This window comes from Salvelinus fontinalis, chromosome 16 (assembly GCF_029448725.1).
Source record: "Salvelinus fontinalis isolate EN_2023a chromosome 16, ASM2944872v1, whole genome shotgun sequence".
NCBI classification, from domain to species: Eukaryota; Metazoa; Chordata; class Actinopteri; order Salmoniformes; family Salmonidae; genus Salvelinus; species Salvelinus fontinalis.
In genome coordinates this window covers 8,260,488-8,285,565 of record NC_074680.1, presented here as the reverse complement: position 1 = coordinate 8,285,565, position 25,078 = coordinate 8,260,488, and the positions used below count along the sequence as shown (strand labels likewise).

The window sequence follows — 25,078 nt, the reverse complement described above, 5'->3', positions numbered from 1 at the left end:
AAATGTCAAACAAAAAACATAAGCAGCAAAACAACCCAGAGCTACGATATGAATACTTTGAAACTCTGAAACAGTATAAACATACACTGAAACGCAAGAAACTGAATTATACCAACAAGACACTTGATGAAATTGAAAACGCAATTGACCAAAATCAGTTCTGGTGGAACAATGTGGAACAATTTAAGCACAACAAAGCCACAAGAATTAGCCATACAAGATGTAGGAATTTGGAAAACTTATTTTGATAATCTATACAAAAACATCCCAGAAAAAGACTTAAAACAGAACCAATTAGAAATTAAAGAAAAATTGAACATCCTTGAATCAGTCATTAAAAACAACCAAAATCCATTAGATTACCCAATAACCCAACAAGAACTAAATGAAAAGCTCAAATCTATTAAATCAAAGAAGGCTTGTGGTCTAGACAACATCAGAAATTAAATGCTGAAAAACAGCACACCTGAGTTGCAAAATGCTGTGCTTAAACGGTTCAACATGGTTTTAACTTCTGGCTGCTTCCCTGATGTCTGGAACCAGGGGCTCATTTCCCCTATCCACAAAAGTGGAGACAAATCAGACCCCAATAATTACAGGGGAATTTGTGTCAACAGTAACTTGGGAAAGGTTTTCTGTAGCATTTTGAATTCAAGAATTCAAACCTTTCTTCAAGAAAAAAATGTAATAACTAAATGTCAAATTGGCTTTCTCCCTAACCATCGCACTACTGACCATATATACACCTTACACACACTAATTACTAAACACGTCCACCAAAAAAAGAGGGCAAAATCTTTGCTTGCTTTATTGACTTTAAAAAAACATTTGATTCTATTTGGCACGAAGGGCTATTCTACAAAATTCTCCAAAGTGGGCTTGGTGGTAAGGTGTATGAGTTAATAAAATGTATGTACACAGAAAACAAGTCTGCAATAAAAATCAAAAACCAAAGAACAGAATTATTTTCACAATGTCGAGGTGTGAGACAAGGTTGTAGTTTGAGTCCAAATCTTTTCAACATTTATATCAATGAATTAGCAGACATGTTGGACCATTCTCCAGCCCCAGGACTCACACTATATGACACAGAGGTGAAATACCTGCTATATGCTGATGACTTGGTACTTCTATCACCAACCAAAGAAGGTCTTCAACAGAACATTAATATTCTAGAGCAATATTGCCATAATTGGGCCCTGGCAGTAAATTTCCCAAAAACTAAAATCATGATTTTCCAAAAACAAAACAGATGTCAGAAACACAAATATAAATTCACCCTGAACAACACCATCATTGAACACACAAAAAATTACACCTACCTTGGTCTGACCATATCTGCATCGGGAAACTTTAATAGGGCAGTGAATGCACTCAAAGAAAAAGCCTGCAGAGCATTGTGTGCAATAAAAATGAAATTATTCAAAATCAACATCCCAATTAGAATTTGGACCAAAATATTTGACAGTGTAATCCTACCAATAGCTCTTTATGGAAGTGAGGTTTGGGGGCCACTCAATAAACTGGACTTTAAAATGTGGGACAAACATCCAATTGAAGCCCTACATGCAGAATTCTGTCGGAAAATCCTACAAGTCCAGAGAAATACACCAACTAATGCATGTAGGGCAGAATTGGGCCGCTTTCCAGTAATAATGAAAATACAGAAAAGATCATTAAAATTTTGGCTACATCTAAATTCAAGTCCAAATTCGAGTCTGCAATTTAAAGCACTTCAAACCCAAGAGCTGAGCCCAGAAACGAGCCCTCTCAGTCAGCTGGTGTTGGACCTAACCAACCAAGCTGACACCAGCACTGCTTCAAAAGAAAGAATTCCAATAAACAAAATCATGAACCAATCAAAGGACTAATATATACAACATTGGAAAAACGAAACAAAATCCCAAAGCCGACTAAATTGCTATCTGACCCTAAACAGAGAATATGAATTGGCTGAATATCTCTACTCTGTCAGAGATACGAAGCAGAGACAGATCCTTACCAAGTACAGGCTGAGTGACCACCGATTGGCAATAGAAACCGGCAGACATAAAAAGACATGGCTACCCAAAGAGGAGCGTTTATGTGGTCACTGCACGACAGGGGAGGTAGAAACAGAGATGCACTTTCTCCTTTACTGTGATAAATATTCCTCACCAAGAGATTCATTATTCACAGAAATGACTACATTTATTCCAAATTTTAACTTATTAAACCCAGAGGAAAAAACTAAAAATACTCATGGGCGAAGGAGTAATGGCTCCTCTTGCAGCCAAATATGTATTTGCCTGCCATAGCCTGAGGGACACTGAATAATAACATCTGCATAGTAAGCAGTAACTTACTTATTATGACTGTTATTGTTATTACTATTATTATTGTTGTTTATCATTCCAAATAGTAGTGGTATGGGTGGTAATGGTAATGATAGCAGTTTAAGGATGGTGGTGGTGGTGGTAGTGGTGGTAATGATGATAGTAGTTGTAGTACTGATGTAATGGTGAAGATGACCGTTATTTAGTTATAAGTAAGTTTATAGTTTAATTTTTTTAATTTTTTATTACAATGTATATTGTATACATTGTTGCTTTGGCAATATTGACACAATGTTTTTCATGCCAATAAAGCAGCTTGAATTTTGAGAGGAGTTCTGGAGTTCCAAATTGAGCAACTACTGAAAAAATGAACTCCTACAAATATTGAAAATAACATGGTTTTTAGAGTGAAGTACATTGGAAAAAAGCTAAAGAAAACTGCAAGACTGAATAGAAGACAAAACAAGCAACAAACGAAGAAGATAGGCTTTTTAAATTGTAACTATTTTTCATTAAATTGTACAGTTATCTTTCTTTGGTGTTTACCAGTTGCTAAGCAGTTGCTAGGGACTCTCCTGGAAGAAGCTAGCTAGAGAACAAAGAATATCTAGTTAACATAAGAAAAGAAAGACAAATAAGGACAGAAGATAAAGGACATCAACGTAAAACAGTCCTCTAAAGACACAAGAGACAATAATACAAGAAACAACACTTCTATTGCAACATTGTAGCCATCATCACCAACGTTGCTATGGCAATTGTTTACCCACCAGACATCCAAACAGAGAAAGCGAAGAAAAGTTTCAAACGTTTGTTGATGGGACAGAACCATGAATGCCTGTTTGCAGATCTTACCAGTTGCAAAACAAGAGCAAATGTAATATTTAACACCAAACGAGGGCACATATGGAAAAGGGTTATTTGCAACCATTTCCCTTTCTCAAAAAAGAGAGGCATCAGCCAAGGATGTCAGATCAGCATTTTTGAAGAAGCTGACCAGAGCAACACGTATCAAACAGTAAACTTATATAATAATGGAACTGTATTTATACAAGGCAATGATTCAAGCCTCCAGGCTTTTGAGAATAGGTTTGCTACCCTAAAAGCAGAAACGGTCTCTGTGACCCAGCAAGTAGCCCTCAGTGTCCCTCTACCTACCTCACATGCAGCAGACAGAGCCAAGGCCATGCCTACAACACCAAGAACACCTGCTATGCAACGTTTCCACAACACCCTCTCTCTAGTCAAAGCAGAGGTCATAGAACTCAGAGAACAAGCTTCAAGAGGAGGACACTGTCCAGAAACTTAAAGAGATGAAACAGGGCATCGATTTGCTAAATTAGAAAGCAGAATGGACAAACTGAGCCATACAAATGATGACCTCAGAGACCAACTGAGCACAACAAGAAAGGAGCTAGAACAAAGGGAGAGGTACATTGACACCCTCAACCAGCAGCGAGTCATGATGTCCTCTGCATCTAGAGAACATGTCCACCAGCTTGGTTCAACACAAGCAGAACCTGAGACCAGCATGGCCTCCGCCACACAGCCTGATGACACTGCACCAGCCTACCCCAGCCCAGATGAGCCAACCAGCCACCCAGTCTGCTCCAGCCCAGGTCAGCCAACCAACCTCCCGGGCTGCTCCAGCCTAGGTCAGCCAACCAGCCTCCCAGTCTGCTCCAGCCCAGGTCAACCTACCAGCCTCCCAGTCTGCTCCAGCCCAGGTCAACCTACCAGCCTCCCAGTCTGCTCCAGCCCAGGTCAACCTACCAGCCTCCCGGTCTGCTCCAGCCCAGGTCAGCCAACCAGCCTCCCGGGCTGCTCCAGCCCAGGTCAGAATACCAGTCTCCCAGTCTTCTCCACCCCATGTCAGCCAACCAGCCTACCAGTCTGCTTCAGCCCAGGTCAGCCAACCAGCCTCTCAGTCTGCTCCAGCCCAGGTCAGCCAACCAGCCTCCAGGTCTGCTCCACCCAGGTCAGAATACCAGCCTCCCGGGCTGCTCCACCCAGGTCAGAATACCAGTCTCCAGGTCTGCTCCAGCCCAGGTCAGAATACCAGCCTCCAGGTCTGCTCCAGCCCAGGTCAGCCAACCAGCCTCTCAGTCTGCTCCAGCCCAGGTCAGCCAACCAGCCTCCCGGTCTGCTCCACCCAGGTCAGAATACCAGCCTCCAGGTCTGCTCCAGCCCAGGTCAGAATACCAGCCTCCAGGTCTGCTCCAGCCCAGGTCAGCCAACCAGCCTCTCAGTCTGCTCCAGCCCAGGTCAGCCAACCAGCCTCCCGGTCTGCTCCACCCAGGTCAGCCAACCAGCCTCCCAGTCTGCTCCAGCCCAGGTCAGAATACCAGCCTCCAGGTCTGCTCCAGCCCAGGTCAGAATACCAGCCTCTCAGTCTGCTCCAGCCCAGGTCAGAATACCAGCTTCCAGGTCTGCTCCAGCCCAGGTCAGAATACCAGCTTCCAGGTCTGCTCCAGCCCAGGTCAGAATACCAGCTTCCAGGTCTGCTCCAGCCCAGGTCAGAATACCAGCTTCCAGGTCTGCTCCAGCCCAGGTCAGAATACCAGCCTCTCAGTCTTCTCCAGCCCAGGTAAATCTACCAGCCTCTCAGTCTGCTCCAGCCCAGGTCAACCTACCAGCCTCTCAGTCTACTCCAGCCCAGGTCAACCTACTAGCCTCCCAGTCTGCTCCAGCCAGCCAGCAAGTTCTTAGTCCAGGAAAGATTATTCCCTAGACACCAGATGTATACGTGCTGGTGTCCTACAACTGACAGTGAAATGCAGCTACTCAGTCAGACCAGGATTGACACGACTGACATCATCATCCACACTGGCACAAACGACCTTCATGCCAAAGGTGAAAATGTATCTGGGGCAGTGAGAAGAGTGGCAGAACGGGCACGGGCTATGTTCCCAACAACCAATATAGTTGTATCCACCCTCCTACCAAGGAAAGACTTCACAGGAAAGTTGATTGACAAAATAAATCAACAGATCCCTGTGGACTGTGCCTCACTGCTCAACGTCAGAACGGCTTACCACCCCACTCTGACATTTACATTTTCGTATAAATGCTCACATCAGGACAGTATCAGAGCCTTTGCCAAGGACCTAAAGGATGCAACACTTGGCAGGGACCCACACACCCATCACCACAGCAGCAGAGGCCCCCCGTTCCACTTTCTGAAACAACAGTACCCCCACCATCCCCACATCATTTTTCTTCCTCGTGATGCCATCGATTTTGTGAAGTACACCAGTCCCTCCTGCAGCAAAGCAACCCCACAACATGATGCTGCCACCCCTGTGCGTCACGGTTAAGATGGTGTTCTTCGGCTTGCAAGCCTCCCCTTAACCCTCCAAACATAACGATGGTCATTATGGCCAAACAGTTCTATTTTTGTTTCATCAGACCAGAGGACATTTTTCCAAAAAGTACGATCTTTGTCCCCATGCGCAGTTGCAAACCGTAGTCTGTCTTTTTTATGGCGGTTTTGGAGCAGTGGCTTCTTCCTTGCTGAGCAGCCTTACAGGTTTTGTCGATATAGGACTCGTTTTACTGTGGATATAGATACTTTTGTACACGTTTCCTCCAGCATCTTCACAAGGTCCTTTGCTGTTGTTCTGGGATTGATTTGCTCTTTTCCCACCAAAGTACGTTCATCTCGAGGAGACAGAACGTGTCTCCTTCCTGAGCGGTATGACGGCTGCGTGGTCCCATGGTGTTTATACTTGCGTACTATTGTTTGTACAGATGAAAATGGTACCTTCAGGCGTTTGGAAATTGCTCCCAATGATGAAGCAGACTTGGAGGTCTACAATTTTTTCCTGAGGTCTTGGCTGATTTCTTTTGATTTTCCCATGATGTCAAGCAAAGAGGCACTGAGTTTGAAGGTAGGCCTTGAAATACATCCACAGGTACACCTCCAATTGACTCAAATTATGTCAATAAGCCTATCTGAAGCTTCTAAAGCCATGACATAATTTCCTGGAATTTTCCAAGCTGTTTAAAAAGGCACACTCAACTTAGTGTATGTAAAATTCTCACCCACTGGAATTGTGATACAGTGAATTATAAGTGAAATAAACTGTCTGTGAACAATTGTTGGAAAAATTACTTGTGTCATGCACAAAGTAGATGTCCTAACCGACTTGCCAAAACTATAGTTAACAAGAAATTTGTGGAGTGGTTGAAAAATGAGTTTTAATGACTCCAACGTAAGTGTATGTAAACTTCCGACTTCAACTGTATGTATATGTATATATTTGTGTGTGTGTGTGTGTGTGTGTGTTATATATATACAGTGGGGCAAAAAAGTATTTAGTCAGACACCAATTGTGCAAGTTCTCCCACTTAAAAAGATGAGCCTGTAATTTTCATCATAGGTACACTTCAACTATGACAGACAAAATGAGAATTTTTTTTCCAGAAAATCACATTGTAGGAATTTTAAAGAATTTATTTGCAAATTATGGTGGAAAATAAGTATTTGGTCACCTACAAACAAGCAAGATTTCTGGCTCACAGACCTGTAACTTCTTCTTTAAGAGGCTCCTCTGTCCTCCACTCGTTACCTGTATTAATGGCACCTGTTTGAACTTTACTTATTATTTGTCATTGTTTATAATTTCATTACAATGTATATTGTATACATTGTTGCTTTGGCAATATTGACACAATGTTTTTCATGCCAATAAAGCAGCTTGAATTTGAATTTGAGAGAGGAAGAGAGAGGAAGAGAGAGGAAAAGAGAGCGAGAGAGAGAGGAGGAGAGCGAGAGAGAGGAGAGCGAGAGAGAGGAGAGCAAGAGAGAAAGAGGAGGAGAGAGAGAAAGAGGAGGAGAGAGAGAGAGGAAGAGAGAGGGAGAGAGAGAAAGATGACATTATTTTGACACTGGGTTATTGTTGTTACTGTTGTCCTGTTGACAATTTGGATTCTCAGTTTTTATTTCTATATTGTAAATATCCAAAATAAGCTTTGGCAATATGTACATTGTTACGTCACGCCAATAAAGCAAATTGAATTGAAAGAGAGAGAGAGGAGGAGAGAGAGAAAGAGATAGAGAGAAAGAAAGAGGAGGAGAGAGAGAGAAAGAGGAGAGAGAAAGAAAGAGCAGGAAAGAGAAAGAGGCGATTCAGCGTTATCAATGAGGAGATCTCTCTCCAGATAAGGGCTGCTCAGCTCAACCTGGCATCCATGTTCGTTTGGGACTTCCTTTAATCACAAACTGCCATTGCAGAAGCCATTTCAAATGCCGTGTAAGTCACGTTTTGGAGACAAGGGTGAAAATGCAGCGACTGGGTGGGGGGTAATCTAACTTGGCCATTTCAGGTGATACCTACCCAATACCCAGGTAAAACTCTGTGCTAAGGAGCCCTTCTAATGCACAAGTATATTACAGGCTCATTGTTGCCTCACATAGATTTGTCCAAAGCCATTTATTAATCCAGAATCTCTGTGAAGGATAGGGATGGTGACGATGACTATGTGACACTGAGTGTCGGTGGCACTAGTGTATTGTGATTGAGTGGCAGAGTGCAACCTTTAAAGGCCAACTATTGGGGCAGAACAGCAGCAATCCTAATGACTCAGGCGGTGTGCTGATTCCCTTCCCCTTGTCCACACTCTCAGGCCTAGTTAAACCAGCCTTGGCTGTGCTTCTAACACTTTATCAATTCAAATCAACAGATGAATAATGATATGTTACTTCTTACTTCCATGCATTTCCCTGCATGATCTGAATACAACGATCTACACTGCTCAAAAAAATGAAGGGAACACTTAAACAACACAATGTAACTCCAAGTCAATCACACTTCTATGAAATCAAACTGGCCACTTAGGAAGCAACACTGATTGACAATAAATTTCACATGCTGTTGTGCAAATGGAATAGACAAAAGGTGGAAATTATAGGCAATTAGCAAGACGCCCCCAAAAAAGGAGTGATTCTGCAGGTGGTGACCACAGACCACGTCTCAGTTCCTATGCTTCCTGGCTGATGTTTTGGTCACTTTTGAATGCTGGCGGTGCTCTCACTCTAGTGGTAGCATGAGACGCAGTCTACAACCCACACAAGTGGCTCAGGTAGTGCAGTTCATCCAGGATGGCACATCAATGCGAGCTGTGGCAAAAAGGTTTGCTGTGTCTGTCAGCGTAGTGTCCAGAGCATGGAGGCGCTACCAGGAGACAGGCCAGTACATCAGGAGACATTACATTACATTTACATTTAAGTCATTTAGCAGACGCTCTTATCCAGAGCGACTTACAAATTGGTGCATTCATCTTATGACATCCAGTGGAACAGCCACTTTACAACAGTGATCACAGACCACTTCTCAGTTTTGCAGGTCATTTTGCAGGGCTCTGGCAGTGCACCTCCTTGCACAAAGGCGGAGGTAGCGGTCCTGCTGCTGGGTTGTTGCCCTCCTACGGCCTCCTCCACGTCTCCTGATGTACTGGCCTGTCTCCTGGTAGCGCCTCCATGCTCTGGACACTACGCTGACAGACACAGCAAACCTTTTTGCCACAGCTCGCATTGATGTGCCATCCTGGATGAACTGCACTACCTGAGCCACTTGTGTGGGTTGTAGACTCCGTCTCATGCTACCACTAGAGTGAGAGCACCGCCAGCATTCAAAAGTGACCAAAACATCAGCCAGGAAGCATAGGAACTGAGAAGTGGTCTGTGATCACCACCTGCAGAATCACTCCTTTTTGGGGGTGTCTTGCTAATTGCCTATAATTTCCACCTTTTGTCTATTCCATTTGCACAACAGCATGTGAAATTTATTGTCAATCAGTGTTGCTTCCTAAGTGGACAGTTTGATTTCATAGAAGTGTGATTGACTTGGAGTTACATTGTGTTGTTTAAGTGTTCCCTTTATTTTTTTGAGCAGTGTATTTAGCCTGTAGGCTCACAGAAGCCTATAGGGGACTTACTCCTTCCTATATGACGTACTGGAAGACGAAATGGAAGATCATCTGCTGCCACCTGCTGGTCAACATGATTTTTTACATCACATTCCATTATTCATCTTCGATTTTGAGGCTTGCGTGTGTGTGGTGCAAAAATAACCTTTCAGAAATAGTCTAAAACATGAGTGTCTGCCTGTGTGTCTGTGTGTGTGTGTGTGTGTGTGTCTGCCTGTACATGCGTGCTTGTTTGAGTACAGATGTGTGTGTACGTACCTCTCGTAGATGGTCTTCAGGGGGACCTGGTCTGAGATGTCGTCGGTCTCCTCCAGGAAGAGGATGAGCCAGGAGGTCCTGTAGGGCCACTCTTCCGTCAGGTTGATCCACGACGCCAGACGATCCCAGTTAAATATGATCTGATTGGCCCTCAGCAGACGTCCTGGAAATATGGACCAATGAGAAGTGGCGTTGGTGTGTTGGTTGAAACACCTACTACTCCCCTGCTAATAACAAGTGCCGTGCTGGGAGAAGTCGACTCTCCCCCTTGGGTGAAATAAAGGTAATCTAATAGGTGATGTGTTACCTGTGACAGAGACAATGTTCAGGAGCCTCCTCATGGTCTGGGGGCTGATGTCACTGAACCAGTCCTCGGTGACCAGCAGCTTGGTCAGGTCAAAGGACATCTGTCTGGTAACAGTCCTCTGCATCTGCCTCCTGCGGTACGTGTCCTACACACACATACACAATAACTTATGTTTATACTTGGATTAGCCCTGGGTCTTTCCACAAACCAGTCAGTAAGTCATTTTAGCTTAGGTCCCTTGTTTTGCCCATTCTAACGTTCAATCGAACAGTAACTGAATGCCTCGATGCCTGTCTGCCTGCTTTATATAGCAAGCCACGGCCACATGACTCACTGTCTACAGGAGCGAACCATTTTTGTGAACGGGGTGGTGTACCTAATAAACTGGCCACAGAGTGTGTATAATGTGTTTGCTTTACATATCAAAATGATAGTAACATTTAGTTACAGCAAGCACTGGCCTCGTTTGACCTGCCCTGTGTTCTACAATTCACATGACCGCGTGACAGTTTGGTGGCAGTCTCGTGATGACATCACCCCCGTGGCGTGCCGTGCACCTTGCGACAAGCGGCTCCCTGGGTGTGTGACCTCTAGTCCTGTAGTCCCGTCTCTTCCATCCTTGTTTTCCCAACACCCATCCCACCAACACACAAGCAGCTCTGTTACTCGGCCCAATTAACCGACTGGAGATCTCAGTTGAGCTCGCCAGGGCATGTCCAGGGCTGGACGCACGGATATACACTGTGTGCTACCAAGACAGAGGCATCAGCTGTCCACAGTCACTGTCTTTGCACAGCTGGCTCAAAGTTTGTTTGATATTAGCCACAGCTACGCTTCCTGGGGTCCACACAGGGTTGTGTGTGTGTGTGTGTGTGTGTGTGTCTCAAGCAAAGACTAAACTACATATTGAGACTAGATCTCACCTCTTTTCTGCATTGTCTGCGAGTACAAAATGAGTGGAATGCTGTCTGGAGGACCTCAATAGGTGCTGCTTGCTGAACGCTGCAGCGATGCTGTAAATATGAGAGTGTTCGTCAGGCCACACTCAGAACACCACCACCAGCCACTGAGCGGACTTTGATGTGGACTGAATGCCTGTCGTGTGACGACCTCACTGGTAGGGAGAGAGTGTATAGCCAGCATTGGTTCAGTAAGGAGGTGATTGGCTCTCAGTTGATCCTTACTTAGATGCATTTGGACATGCTCACGGAGTGAAATGTGATCGGGGAAAGTTGATCGTTGTTTTATTGACTTGTTTTTCTGTATAACCAGACCATCAGGAGAAATTGCTGCGCTCTGAATGTTGAAAAACTGCTGTAAGAGTTGGAGTCTTTCCTCCAAACAAGCAAACTTACGTTGAGCTCACGTCAGCCCGGCGCCAAATACTGTTTACAAGCCTGAGCTCGCCTGGCCCGCCTCCCTCACTTCCCCTCCCCTGCCATCTTGGAAGGCTAAAGATCCACAACTCCGCAATTAAGTAGCCGAGAGACAGAGAGCTTTTTCTCTCCCTCCATCCTCCTTCCTTCCATCCTTCTTAGCTCCACTTGTAAAGAGACCCACTCACTGCCTTCTTGGCAGCCAAGAAACCGCCAGAGAGGGCAAACAAAAAGAAGTGGGCGCCGAAATAAAAAAAAAGGGACCCAAGGAAAATAAAAGACCAAAAAAAAAAAAACAGGCAAATAAATCAGACGCCCAAACAAACAAACAGATAAACAAACAAAACGGGTTCCTCGCAGGGGGAAGCAGGCAGGGCCACTTAGCCTCCCGCCAGCAGCCACCAATGCCAGCGTTTTGTCACTGGGACACACTGCTGCTCCTCCCTGTCATTAGGCAGTGTGGCATCGCAGCAGGAAGGATAAACAGACATTACATCAATTACCAGGCAGAGACTCCTCGGCGATGGAGACAGGCTCTTCTGCTCCCGACCTCCTCCACCCCTCTCCACTATGTTCACCGCAAGGCTAGAGGAAGCTAGCTACACCCCCTGGCCTGTGGGTTTAAGTGCATTATCTCACCCTTTCTATGTTAGTCTTCTCTAGCTGTGTCTATGGGAAAAGAAGCATAAAAACCACTTCAGAGGCAACATTTTGATGCGTTTACTGAGCTTTCATTGCCCGCAGACACCCAATCTCCTTATGTTCCTTGTTCTATCCCTTGTCTTTGTGCCAGAACTCTGCCGGTCTACAGGACCTCTGCAGGTAGATCTATGGCCCAGCCTGGGCATGGAGAGGGTTGGCTGGCTGAAAGAGCTTACCCTGCGGTTGAGGGCCGTCTTGCTGCCAAACTTGGCCTGATCCCCCAGACTGTTTGAGGATAGGTTCCTGTCCATCTCCTCATGGCATCCTGTGAAGAGGAGTGGAAAAGGAGAGATAAAAAGAGACAATACCATCAGGGATGTCTCATCACAACAGCTAATATAAAGAACCAACCTATTCACGATAAATGATTACCATTTCCTACAGCAAGTCAGAATGCGCGAGTGTGTGTGTGTGCGTGTCTAGTCTATGCCTATGTCAGTGTTTCCTAATTCTGGTCCACAGGACCCAAAGTGATGTCAGTGTTTCCTAATCCTGGTCCACAGAACCCAAAGTGATGTCAGTGTTTCCTAATCCTGGTCCACAGGACCCAAAGTGATGTCAGTGTTTCTTAATCCTGGTCCACAGGACCCAAAGTGATGTCAGTGTTTCCTAATCCTGGTCCACAGGACCCAAAGTGATGTCAGTGTTTCCTAATCCTGGTCCACAGGACCCAAAGTGATGTCAGTGTTTCCTAATCCTGGTCCACAGAACCCAAAGTGATGTCAGTGTTTCCTAATCCTGGTCCACAGGACCCAAAGTGATGTCAGTGTTTCCTAATCATGGTCGAGAGGACCCAAAGTGATGTCAGTGTTTCCTAATCCTGGTCCACGGGGACCCAAATTGATGCACATGATATTTTTTACCATAACAAAAATGTACACCCTTTGGGGTCCCCAGGATTAAGAAACACTGGCCTGTGTGTGTGTGCGCGTTTTCATGTTTGTGTGACACATGCCATACATATGTCTTGCGTACCCTCAGGGTTGGCCAGGTCTCCGTTGGAGGTGGGGGCGGCCATGCACAGCTTCCTGGTCGTGCTTAGCCCCCGGCTGTTGAGGAAAACAGGCAGGTGGACGATGTTCCTCATGTAGTCGTGGCCGTTGATGTTGGAGTCCCTGAGCACACTGTTCAGGTTCTGGTTGATGGCCTTGATGATGATGTGGGGGTCGCTGGCAAAAATGGAGATGAAGGGGCCTTTGGAGAACAGCACCCTCACCTGGTGGAGGAGGGGAATAGGAGGAGGATTTAGACCTGGGTTCATCCACTACTGCTCATCCGTAGTGGACTTGTTGGAATGATAAAAGCCTGAAATCATTTGAGGGTGAACCTTGTGTCAGATTCATAGTGTGGTCATACACACAACTGGGGAACAAAAACACTTGACATCAACTTGTTAAAATCTGTAAACTGTGGCTATGATTTGTAGTATCTTGTTAGGTTCAGTTTGTGGGGTCACATATCTGTCGATCACATTCTGTTTCTAAAGAGGACATGCAACAGCAATTCAAATAGGGGGCCTCCCTACTAGTTGTCTCTCTAAATCAGGGGTATTCAACCGGGGGTCTGCGGCCCTCTGACATAGGCCTTGAAAAAGCACCCACAAATATACAGTGCATTCAGAAAGTATTCAGACCCCTTGACTTTTCCCACATTTTGTTACAGCCTTATTCTAAAATTGATAAAATCGATTCCCCCCCCCCCCCCTCATCAATCTACACACGATACCCCATAATGAAAAGGTAAAGCAGGGATTTTCTTCTTTTTTTCAAATGCATTAAATGTAAAAAACTTAAGTATCACATTTATCACATACCAGTCAAAAGCTTTTTGATAATAATAATAAATTATTTATTCCACTTTAATAATGGAAAAAGTTATGTAAAAAATGTTTCACTAGCCACTTTAAACAATGCCACTTAATATAATGTTTACATACCCTACATTACTCATCTCATATGTATATACTGTACTCTATACCATCTACTGCATCTTGCCTATGCCATTCTGTACCATCACTCATTCATATATTTTTATGTACATATTCTTCAACCCTTTACACTTGTGTGTATAAGGTAGTTGTTGTGAAATTGTTAGGTTAGATTACTCGTTGGTTATTACTGCATTGTCGGAACTAGAAGCACAAGCATTTCACTACACTCACATTAACATCTGCTAACCATGTGTATGTGACAAATAAAATTTGATTTGAAAAGTTGACACACCTACTCATTAAAGTTTTTATTCAAATTTTATTTTTTTTACTATTTTCTACATTGTAGAATAATAGTGAAGACATCAAAACTATGAAACAACACATACAGAATCATGTGGCAACCAAAAAAGTGTGAAGAATCTAAAATGTATTTAGATTTGTTTAAAAGTAGCCACCCTTTCTTTGCCTCCATGACAGTTTTGCACACTCTTGCTATTCTCTCCATCAGCTTCACCGGGAATGCTTTTCCAACAGTCTAGAAGGAGTTCCCACATATGCTGAGCACAGGTTGGCTGCTTTTCCTTCACGCTGCGGTCCAACTCATCCCAAACCATCTCAAATGTCATCTGATGCAGCACTCCATCACTCTCTGTCTTGGTCAAATAGACCTTACACAGCCTGGAGGTGTGTTTTGGGTCATTGTCTTGCTGAAAAACAAATGATAGTGTCACTAAGCGCAAACCAGATGGGATGGCGTATCGCTGCAGAATGCTGTGGTAGCCATGCTGGTTAAGTGTGCCTTGAATTCTAAATAAATAACAGACAGTGTCACCAGAAAAGCTCCCCCACACCATCACACCTCCATGCTTCACGGTGGGAACCACACATGCAGAGATCATCCGTTCACCTACTCTGCGTCTCACAAAGACACGGCAGTTGGAACCAAAAATCTGCAATTTGGACTCATCAGACCAAAGGACAGATTTCTACGGGTCTAATGTCCATTGCTCGTGTTTTCTTGGCCCGAGCAAGTCTCTTCTTATTATTGTTGTCCTTTAGAAGTGGTTTCTTTGCAGCAATTTGACCATGAAGGCCTGATTCACGCAGTCTCCTGTGAACAGTTGACGTTGAGATGTGTCTGTTACTTGAACTCTGTGAAGCATTTATTTGGGCTACAATCTGAGATACAAGCAGTTGTTCTAATGAACTTATCCTCTGCAGCAGAGGTAACTCTAGGTCTTCGTTCCTGTGGCGGTCCTCATGAGAGCCAGTTTCATCATAGCGCTTGATGGTTTTTGCGACGGCACTTGAAGAAACTTTCAAAGTTCTTGATATTTTCCACATCGACTGGCCTTCATGTCCTAAAGTAAAGTAATGGACAGTCGTTTCTCTTTGCTTATTTGAGCTGTTCTTGCCATAATATGGTCTTGGTCTTTTACCAAATAGGGCTATCTGTCGACACTTCCGGCGCCGACAGAGATGGCCGCCTCGCTTCGCGTTCCTAGGAAACTATGTTTTTTACGTGTTATTTCTTACATTGGTACCCCAGGTAATCTTAAGTTTTATTACATACAGTCGGGAGGAACTATTGGATATAAGAGCAATGTCAACTCACCGTCATTACGACCAGGAATACGACTCTCGAAGCGGATCCTCTGTTTTGCCAACCACCCAGGACAATGGATCGGATCCCAGCCGGCGAACCAAAACAACGACACCGTAAAAGAGGCAGACGAAGAGGTCTTCTGGTCAGGCTTCGGAGATGGGCACATCGCGCACCGCTCCCGAGCATACTACTCGCCAATGTCCAGTCTCTTGACAACAAGGTAGATGAAATCCGAGCAAGGGTAGCATTCCAGAGAGACATAAGAGACTAACGTTCTTTGCTTCACGGAAACATGGCTCACTCGAGACACGCTATCGGAGTCGGTACAGCCAGCTGGTTTCTTCACGCATCGCGCCGACAGAAACAAGCATCTTTCTGGTAAGAAGAAGGGCGGGGAGTATGCCTTATGATTAACGAGACGTGGTGTGATCATAACAACATACAGGAACTCAAGTCCTTCTGTTCACCTGACTTAGAATTCCTCACAATCAAATGTCCACCGCATTATCTACCAAGAGAATTCTCTTCGATTATAATCACAGCCGCATATATTCCCCCCCCCCAAGCAGACACGTCGATGGCCCTGAACGAACTTAATTTGACTCTATGTAAACTGGAAACCACATATCCTGAGGCTGCATTCATTGTAGCTGGGGATTTTAACAAGGCCAATCTGAAAACAAGACTCCCTAAATTCTATCAGCATATCGATTGTGGAACCATGGCTGGTAAAACCCTGGATCATTATTATTCTAACTTCCGCGACGCATACAAGGCCCTCCCCCGCCCTCCCTTCGTAAAAGCTGACCACGACTACATGTTGTTGTTTCCAGCCTATAGACAGAAACTAAAACAGGATGCTCCCGCGCTCAGGTCTGTTCAACGCTGGTCTGACCAATCTGATTCCACGCTTCAAGATTGCTTCGATCACATGGACTGGGATATGTTCCGCATTGCGTCAAACAACAACATTGACGAATACGCTGATTCGGTGAGCGAGTTTATTAGCAAGTGCATCGGCGATGTCGTACCCACAGCAACTATTAAAACATTCCCAAACCAGAAACCGTGGATTAATGGCAGCATTCGCGCGAAACTGAAAGTGCGAACCACTGCTTTTAATCAGGGCAAGGTGACCGGAAACATGACCGAATACAAACAGTGTAGCTATTCCCTCCGCAAGGCAATCAAACAAGCTAAGCGTCAGTATAGAGACAAAGTAGAGTCGCAATTCAACGGCCCAGACACAAGAGGTATCTGGCAGGGTCTCCAGTCAATCACGGATTACAAAAAGAAAACCAGCCCCGTCGCGGACCAGGATGTGTTACTCCCAGACAGACTAAACAACTTCTTTGCCCGCTTTGAGGACAATACAATGCCACTGACATGGCCCGCTACCAAAACCTGCGGACTCTCCTTCACTGCAGCCTATGTGAGTAAAACATTTAAACGTGCTAACCCTCGCAAGGCTGCAGGCCCAGACGGCATCCCCAACCGCGTCCTCAGAGCATGCGCAGACCAGCTGGCTGGTGTGTTTACGGACATATTCAATCAATCCTTATCCCAGTCTGCTGTCCCCACATGCTTCAAGAGGGCCACCATTGTTCCTGTTCCCAAGAAAGCTAAGGTAACTGAGCTAAACGACTACGTAGCACTCACTTCCGTCATCATGAAGTGTTTTGAGAGACTAGTCAAGGACCATATCACCTTCACCCTACCTGACACACTAGACCCACTCCAATTTGCTTACCGCCCCAATAGGTCCACAGACGACGCAATCGCAACCACACTGCACACTGCCCTAACCCATCTCGTCATGAGGAATACCTCTGTGAGATTGCTGTTCATCGACTACAGCTCAGCATTTAACACCATAGTACCCTATAAACTCGTCATCAAGCTCGAGACCCTGAGTCTCAACCCCGCCCTGTGCAACTGGGTTCTGGACTTCCCGACGGGCCGCCCCCAGGTGGTGAGGGTAGGTAACAACATATCCACTCCGCTGATCCTCAAGACTGGGGCCCCACAAGGGTGCATTCTGAGCCCTCTCCTGTACTCCCTGTTCACCCACGACTGCATGGCCATGCAAGCTTCCAACTCAATCATCAAGTTTGCAGACGACACTACAATGGTAGGCTTGATTACCAACAACGACGAGACGGCTTACAGGGAGGAGGTGAGGGCCCTCGGAGTGTGGTGTCAGGAAAATAACCTCACACTCAACGTCAACAAAACAAAGGAGATGATCGTCGACTTCAGGAAACAGCAGAGGGAGCACCCCTCTATCCACATCGACGAGACAGTAGTGGAGAGGGTAGTAAGTTAAGTTCCTTGGCGTACACATCACGGACAAACTGAATTGGTCCACCCACACAGACAGTGTGGTGAAGAAGGCGCAGCAGCGCCATCTACTGCAAATACAATTTGATTCTGTATACCACCCCTAACCTGTCACAACACAACTGATTGGCTCAAACGCATTAAGGAAAGGAATGACATATTAACAAGGCACACCTGTTAATTGAAATGCATTCCAGGTGACTACCTCGTGAAGCTGGTTGAGAGAATGCCAAGCATGTGCAAAGCTGTCATCAAGGCAAAGGGTGGCTACTTTGAAGAATCCAAAATATATTTAACACATTTTTGGTTACTACATGATTCCATATGTTATTTCATAGTTGATGTCTTCACTAATATTCTACAATGTAGAAAATAATAAAATAAAAAATCTGGAAAACTTTTGACTGGTACTGTAAGTATTCAGACCCTTTACTCAGTACTTTGTTGAAGCACCTTTGGCAGCGATTACAGCCTTCTTGGGAACGACGCTACGAGCTTGGCACACCTGTATTTGGGGAGTTTCTCCCATTCTTCTCTGCAGATCCTCTCAAGCTCTGTCAGGTTGGATGGGGAGCGTAGCTGCACAGCTATTTTCAGGTCTCTCCAGAGATGTTCGGTCAGGTTCAAGTCTGGGCTCTGGCTGGGCCACTCAAGGACATTCAGACATGTGTACTGGAGCCACTCGTGCATTGTCTTGGCTGTCTGCTCAGGGTCATTGTCCTGTTGGAAGGTGAACCTTTCCCACAGTCTGAGGTCTTGAGTGCTTTGGAGCAGGTTTTCATCAAGGATATCTCTGTACTTTACTCTGTTCATCTTTTCCTAGATTCTGACTAGTCTCCCAGTCCCTGCCGCTGAAAAACATCCCCACAGCATGATGCTGCCACCACGTTTCACCGTAGTGATGGAGCCAGGTTTCTTCCAGACGTGACGCTTGGCATTCAGGCCAAAGAGTCTTTAGGTGCCTTTTGGCAAACTCCAAGCGGGCAGTACTGAGGAGTGGCTTCCGTCTGGCCACTCTACCATATAGGCCTGGTTGGTGGAGTGCTGCAGAGATGTTTGTCCTTCCTCCACAGAGGAACTCTGTCAGCGACCATCAAGTTCATGGTCACCTCCCTGACCAAGGCCCTTCTATCCCGATTGCTCAGTTTGACCAGGCAGGCAGCTCTAGGAAGAGTCTTAGTGGTTCCAAACATCTTCCATTTAAGAATGATGGAGGGAACTGTGTTCCTGGGGACAATCAATACTGCAGAAATGTTTTGGTACCCTTCCCCAGATCTGTGCCTCGACACAATCATGTCTCGGAGCTCTACGGACATTTCCTTCGACCTCCTGGCTTGGTTTGAACTCTGACATGCACTGTCAACTGCAGGACCTTATATAAAACAGGTGTGTGCCTTTCCAAATCATGTCCAATCAATTGCATTTACCACAGGTGGACTCCAATCAAGTCGTAGAAACATCTCAAGGATGGTCGATGGAAACAGGATGCATCTGGGTCTGAAAATAAGGTATGTTTTTTATTTTTAATACATTTGCAAAAATGTCAAAACCTGTTTTCGCTTTGTCATTATGGAGTATTGTGTGTAGATTGATAAGGGAAAAAATGAATGTAATCAATTTTACAATAAGGCTGTAACGTAACAAAACAGGGAAAAAGTCAAGGGGTCTGAAAACTTTCCAAATGCACTGTAGCTCTTAGTTTGCATTAAAAGCTATAGTGCCGCAGGCTGCTGGTAAGCTTTCTTGACTGGGAAATTACATTTTGGCTAACACATGGCTAACCACTGTTTAAACAGCTAAGCAGCTTCTCTTAGTGAAAATGTGTTTGGAGTTACCATCCAAGCTTATAGGCTGTGTTAGAGTTTACACTTCCTCTTCCAATTATAATGTGGGAGGTCAAAATAATGCAAACTGATCTACCAAATCTATTCATTTTAACCCAATGAGTCCCACTGTAATGCCGGTGCGTTTTGGACTTCTAACCCCTTTTAAACATTGTGTGTTTGAGCTACAGACTTCTAGGTTGGACCAGTGGATTTGTCTACTTCTCCAATAGTCTGTGTGATTAACGGGGGCTGAACTAGAGCAGTGTTTGTGAGACAAGGGTAGATCCCGAAGGGGCCCGGGCCTGGTCTTTTTACCAAAACGTCTGTCGAGTCTGAATGGTTTCAGCTACAAACTATTAAGCTACAGACTCTAACGAACATGTAACATGTTGTGCTCTATGACTCGTCAGAAGGTAAGGGGTTCTTCTACATAGAGGAACATAGGAAATAGTGTCTATAATAATATCTCACATAGTTGCTGTCACAAACTCAACATTCCAAACAGTTGTCACTAACTAGTCGGATATTCATTTCCCATTGAGTAAACCATTTCTGTACTTACAGCATTCATATAAATTTGTTTGTACAATTTCTTGCTTCGGCTGACTTTTTTATATTGACATTTGTCCATAAAACTTATGAATACAACTGTTTATCAAATTGTTTTGTGTTCTACTTGTATCCCTAGTTGTCCTGAAAAGAAAATGGTAAAACATTTCATTGTGAGGGTAAATACTCTACATGGCCCAAGGTATGTGGACACCTGCTCATCGAACGTCTCATTCCAAAATCACGGACATTAATATGGAGTTGGTCCCCCCTTTGCTGCTATAACAGCCTCCACTCTTCTGGGAAAGCTTTCCACTAGATGTTGGAACATTGCTGCGGAGTTCGGGCACTGATGTTGGGCGATTAGGCCTGGCTCGCAGTCGGCGTTCCAATTCATCCCAAAGGTATTTGATGGGGTTGAGGTCAGGACTCTATGCAGGCCAGTCAAGTTCTTCCACACTGATCTCGGCAAACCATTTCTGTACAAACCATTTCTGTCGGCGAGCTTTACACCACTCCAGCCGATGCTTGGCATTGTGATCTTAGACTTGGGTGCGGCTGCTCTACCATGGAAACAGACAGTTATTGTGCTGACGTTGCTTCCAGAGGCAGTTTGGAACTCGGTAGTGAGTGATGCAACCAAGGACAGGCCATTTTTATGCGCTACGCGCTTCAGCGGTCCCGTTCTGTGACCTTGTGTGGCCTACCACTTCGCGGCTGAGCCGTTGTTGCTCCTAGACGTTTCCACTTCACAATAACAGCTCCGAGGCAGGGCAGAAATTTAACGAACTGACTTGTTGGAAAGATGGCATCCTATGACGGTGCCACGTTGAAAGTCACTGAGCTCTTTAGTACGGGCCATTCTACTGCCAATGTTTGTCTATGGATAATGCATGGCTGTGTGCTAGATTTTATACACCTGCCAGCAACGGGCATGGCTGAAATAGCCAAATCCACTAATTGAATGGGTGTTCACAAACTTTTGTGTACAAGGGTTGGACATGCAAATAAATCAAAGTCAGATAAATGAAAAGTAGATTTTTGCTGGGGTCTTGGGACTGATAGGGTTAAAATGTTGATTTCTTCTCCTTGCCATTATCATTCACCTGATAAGACAAATGTGAAGATTTATTTTGCTGCTAATGTATGATCGGGGTCCCTGGATCACCGGTTTGCCTGGGAAGGGGTCCCTAGGCAAGAAAAGGTTGAAGACCCCTCTAAAGTACTATGATGGAACCTGATGGTCGACAGCGCGTACACACACACACACACACACACACACACACACACACACACAGGGACTTTCCAAGCCTGATGAGAGACATTGTCGAAGTGTCACAGGATCCTGATTTGTGCTCCATTTACAGTCTATTAGCCACAGGACTAACCACCCTCGGGCGGTATGTGTGTGTGTCCACAGCAAAACAACTATCTGCTTATACTGTGTTTGTCCCTGTAATTTAATTATACCTGATAATCACTCATTCTGTATCTATTCCAACCCCTCCTATTCATATCGATGCCCTCATATCATCATATGAATATAGCTCTGTAATATCATACATCTACAAAATGGAAAAATATTTACTTTGCTGAAAAATCCAATTTTCTAATATTCGTATTAAAAATAAGAGATTTAGCTCAGAGGGAGGCGAGGTGCTGGTTCGTTTGCAGAGAACATTTCATTAGCACATAGGAGGCTGCCAAACTACTAGGGGGATTACTCTTCCCCAAATAACAACATTTAGCTGGAGGCAATTCTATTACTCCAGCTGGGAAGAGGAATTTGAACTCTGGGTAATAGGGGAGGCTTAAAGGGGATGGCTACGGTATGCCCTGTGTCCATAGGCCATACAATTATTGCTTTATGCAAGAGGCTTTGAAAGGTCAATCTTGGTCATGTGACTTGATACTGTGACTTTATTGCGATTTGATGTTCCAAATATATTGCTCTGTATATGTCTGCTGCAGAGAGACAAGAGAGAGCATGAGAGAATTGTTTTGGAAATAAAATTGCTGAAAACATGTTGGCTCACTATTTAAAAAGATGGAGAACAAGCTATAGAAAGAAAACTACCAGAGTAGTGGCGCAGGTAGAGCCGGCTAGCTAACGCTACCTAGCAAAGACATTTTAAAAAAGTGTTTACACACACACCACTGTTCAAAAGACTGGGGTCACTTAGAAATGTCCTTGTTTTTGAAAGAAAAGCAAAAAAAAATGGTCCATTAAAATAACATCAAATTGATCAGAAATACAGTGTAGACATTGTTAATGTTGTAAATGACTATTGTAGCTGTAAACGGCTGATTTTTTATGGAATATCTGCATAGGCGTACAGAGGCCCATTATCAGCAACCATCACTCCTGTGTTCCAATGGCACGTTGTGTTAGCTCATCCAAGTTCATCATTTTAAAAGGCTAATTGATCATTAGAAAACCCCTTTGCAATTATGTTAGCACAGCTGAAAACTGTTGTGCTAATTAAAGAAGCAATAAACCTGGCCTTCTTTAGACTAGTTGAGTATCTGGAGCATCAGCATTTGTGGGTTCGATTACAGGCTCAAAATGGCCAGAAACAAAGAACTTTCTTCTGAAACTCGTCAGTCTATTCTTGTTCTGAGAAATGAAGGCTATTCCACACGAGAAATTGCCAAGAAACTGAAGAGCTCATACAACGCTGTGTACTACTCCCTTCACAGAACAGCGCAAACTGGCTCCAACCAGAGTAGAAAGAGGAGTGGGGGCCCCGGTGAACAACTGAGCAAGACATTAGATACTCTAAGTACATTAGAGTGTCTAGTTTGAGAAACAGATGCCTCACAAGTCCTCAACTGGAAGCTTCATTAAATAGTACACGTAAAAACACCAGTCTCAACATCAACAATGAAGAGTTGACTCCAGGATGCTGGCCTTCTAGACAGAGCTATAAAGAAAAAGCCATATCTCAGACTGGCCAATAAAAATAAAAGATTAAGATAGGCAAAAGAACAGACACTGGACAGAGGAAGATTGGAAAAAAGTATTATAGACAGACAAATCTAAGTTTGAGTTGTTCGGATCACAAAGAATAACATTTGTGAGATGCAGGAAAAAATTAAGATGCTGGAGGAGTGCTTGACACCATCTGTCAAGCATGGTGGAGGCAATGTGATGGTCTGGGGGTGATTTGGTGGGGGTAAAATGTGAGATTTGTACAGGGTAAAAGGGATCTTGAAGAAGGAAGGCTATCACTCCATTTTGCAACACTATACCCTGTGGACAGCGCTTAATTGGAGACAATTTCCTCCTACAACAGGACAATGGACAAAGTATCTATATCCACAGTAAAACTAGTCCTATATCGACATAACCTGAAAGGCCGCTCAGCAAGGAAGAAGCCACTGCTCCAAAACCGCCATAAAAAAGACAGACTACGGTTTGCAACTGCACATGGGGACAAAGATCGTACTTTTTGGACAAATGTCCTCTGGTATGATGAAACAAAAACAGAACTGTTTGGCCATAATGACCATCGTTATGTTTGGAGGAAAAAGGGGGATGCTTGCAAGCCGAAGAACACCATCCCAACCGGGAAGCACGGGGGTGGCAGCATCATGTTGTGGGGGTGCTTTACTGCAGGAAGGGCTGGTGCACTTCACAAAATAGATGGCGTCAAGAGGAAGGTAGTTATGTGGTTATATTGAAGCAACACCTCAAGACATCAGTCAGGAAGTTAAAGCTTGGTCGCAAATGGGTCTTCCAAATGGACAATGACCCCAAGCATACTTCCAAAGTTGTGGCAAAATGGCTTAAGGACAACAAAGTCAAGGTATTGGAGTGGCCATCACAAAGCCCTGACCTCAATCCTATAGAAAATTTGTGGGCAGAACTGAAAAGAAGTGTGCGAGCAAAGAGGCCTACAAACCTGACCAAGTTACACCAGCTCTGTCAGGAGGAATGTGCCAAAATTTACCCAACTTATTGTGGGAAGCTTGTGGAAGGCTACCCGAAACATTTGACCAAAGTTAAACCACTTAAAGGCAATGCTACCAAATACTAATTGAGTGTATGTAAACTTCAGACCCACTGGGAATGTGATGAAAGAAATAAAAGCTGAAATAAATAATTCTCTCTACTATTATTCTGACATTTCACATTCTTAAAATAAAGTGGTGATCCTAAATTACCGAAGACAAGGAATATTTACTAGGATTAAATGTCAGGAGTTGTGAAAAACTGAATTAAATGTATTTGGCTAAGGTGTATGTGAACTTCCGACTTCAACTGTGTGTGTATATATATATATATATATATACACACACACACACACACACACACACAGTACCAGTCATAAGTTTGGCCACACCTACTCATTTAAGGGTTTTTATTCATTTTTTACTACTTTCCACATTGTAGAATAATAGTGAAGACATCAAAATTATGAAATAACACATACTTTATGGAAACATGTAGTAACCAAAAAAAGAGTTAAACAAATCAACATTTTATATTCTTCAAAGTAGCCACCCTTTGCCGTGATGACAGCTTTGCACACTCTTGGCATTCTCTCAACCAGCTTCATGAGGTAGGTTCTCAACTGGAATGCATTTCGATTAACAGGTGTGCCTTGTAATTTCTTTCCTTCTTAGTGCGTTTCAGCTAATCAGTTGTGTTGTGAGAAGGTAGGGATGGTATACAGAAGATGGCCCTATTTGGTAAAAGACCAACGTTCATATTATGGCAAGAACAGCTCAAATAAGCAAAGAGAAACGACAGTCCATTACTTTAAGACATGAAGGTCAGTCAATGTGGAAAATGTCAAGAACTTTGAAAGTTCCTTCAAGTGCAGTCGCAAAAACCATCAAGCGCTAAGATGAAACTGGCTCTCATGAGGACCGCCACAGGAAAGGAAGACCCAGAGTTACCTCTGCTGCAGAGGATACGTTCATTAGAGTT

General features: G+C 44.3%; 1 protein-coding gene across 6 annotated transcripts in view; it reads right to left on the bottom strand.

The window, feature by feature from the left end:
* The window catches only part of kidins220a (kinase D-interacting substrate 220a), a 90,826-nt gene that overhangs the window by 39,527 nt on the left and 26,221 nt on the right, over positions 1-25,078 (bottom strand). For all 6 annotated transcript variants that reach the window (XM_055864295.1, XM_055864296.1, XM_055864297.1 and 3 more), the window contains exons 20-23: positions 12,864-13,104; positions 12,065-12,153; positions 9,811-9,955; positions 9,504-9,666 (exon numbers count right to left, since the gene is read on the bottom strand). In XM_055864295.1, the coding sequence (XP_055720270.1) occupies positions 9,504-9,666; positions 9,811-9,955; positions 12,065-12,153; positions 12,864-13,104 (638 nt within the window). The remainder of the gene's footprint in view (positions 1-9,503; positions 9,667-9,810; positions 9,956-12,064; positions 12,154-12,863; positions 13,105-25,078) is intronic.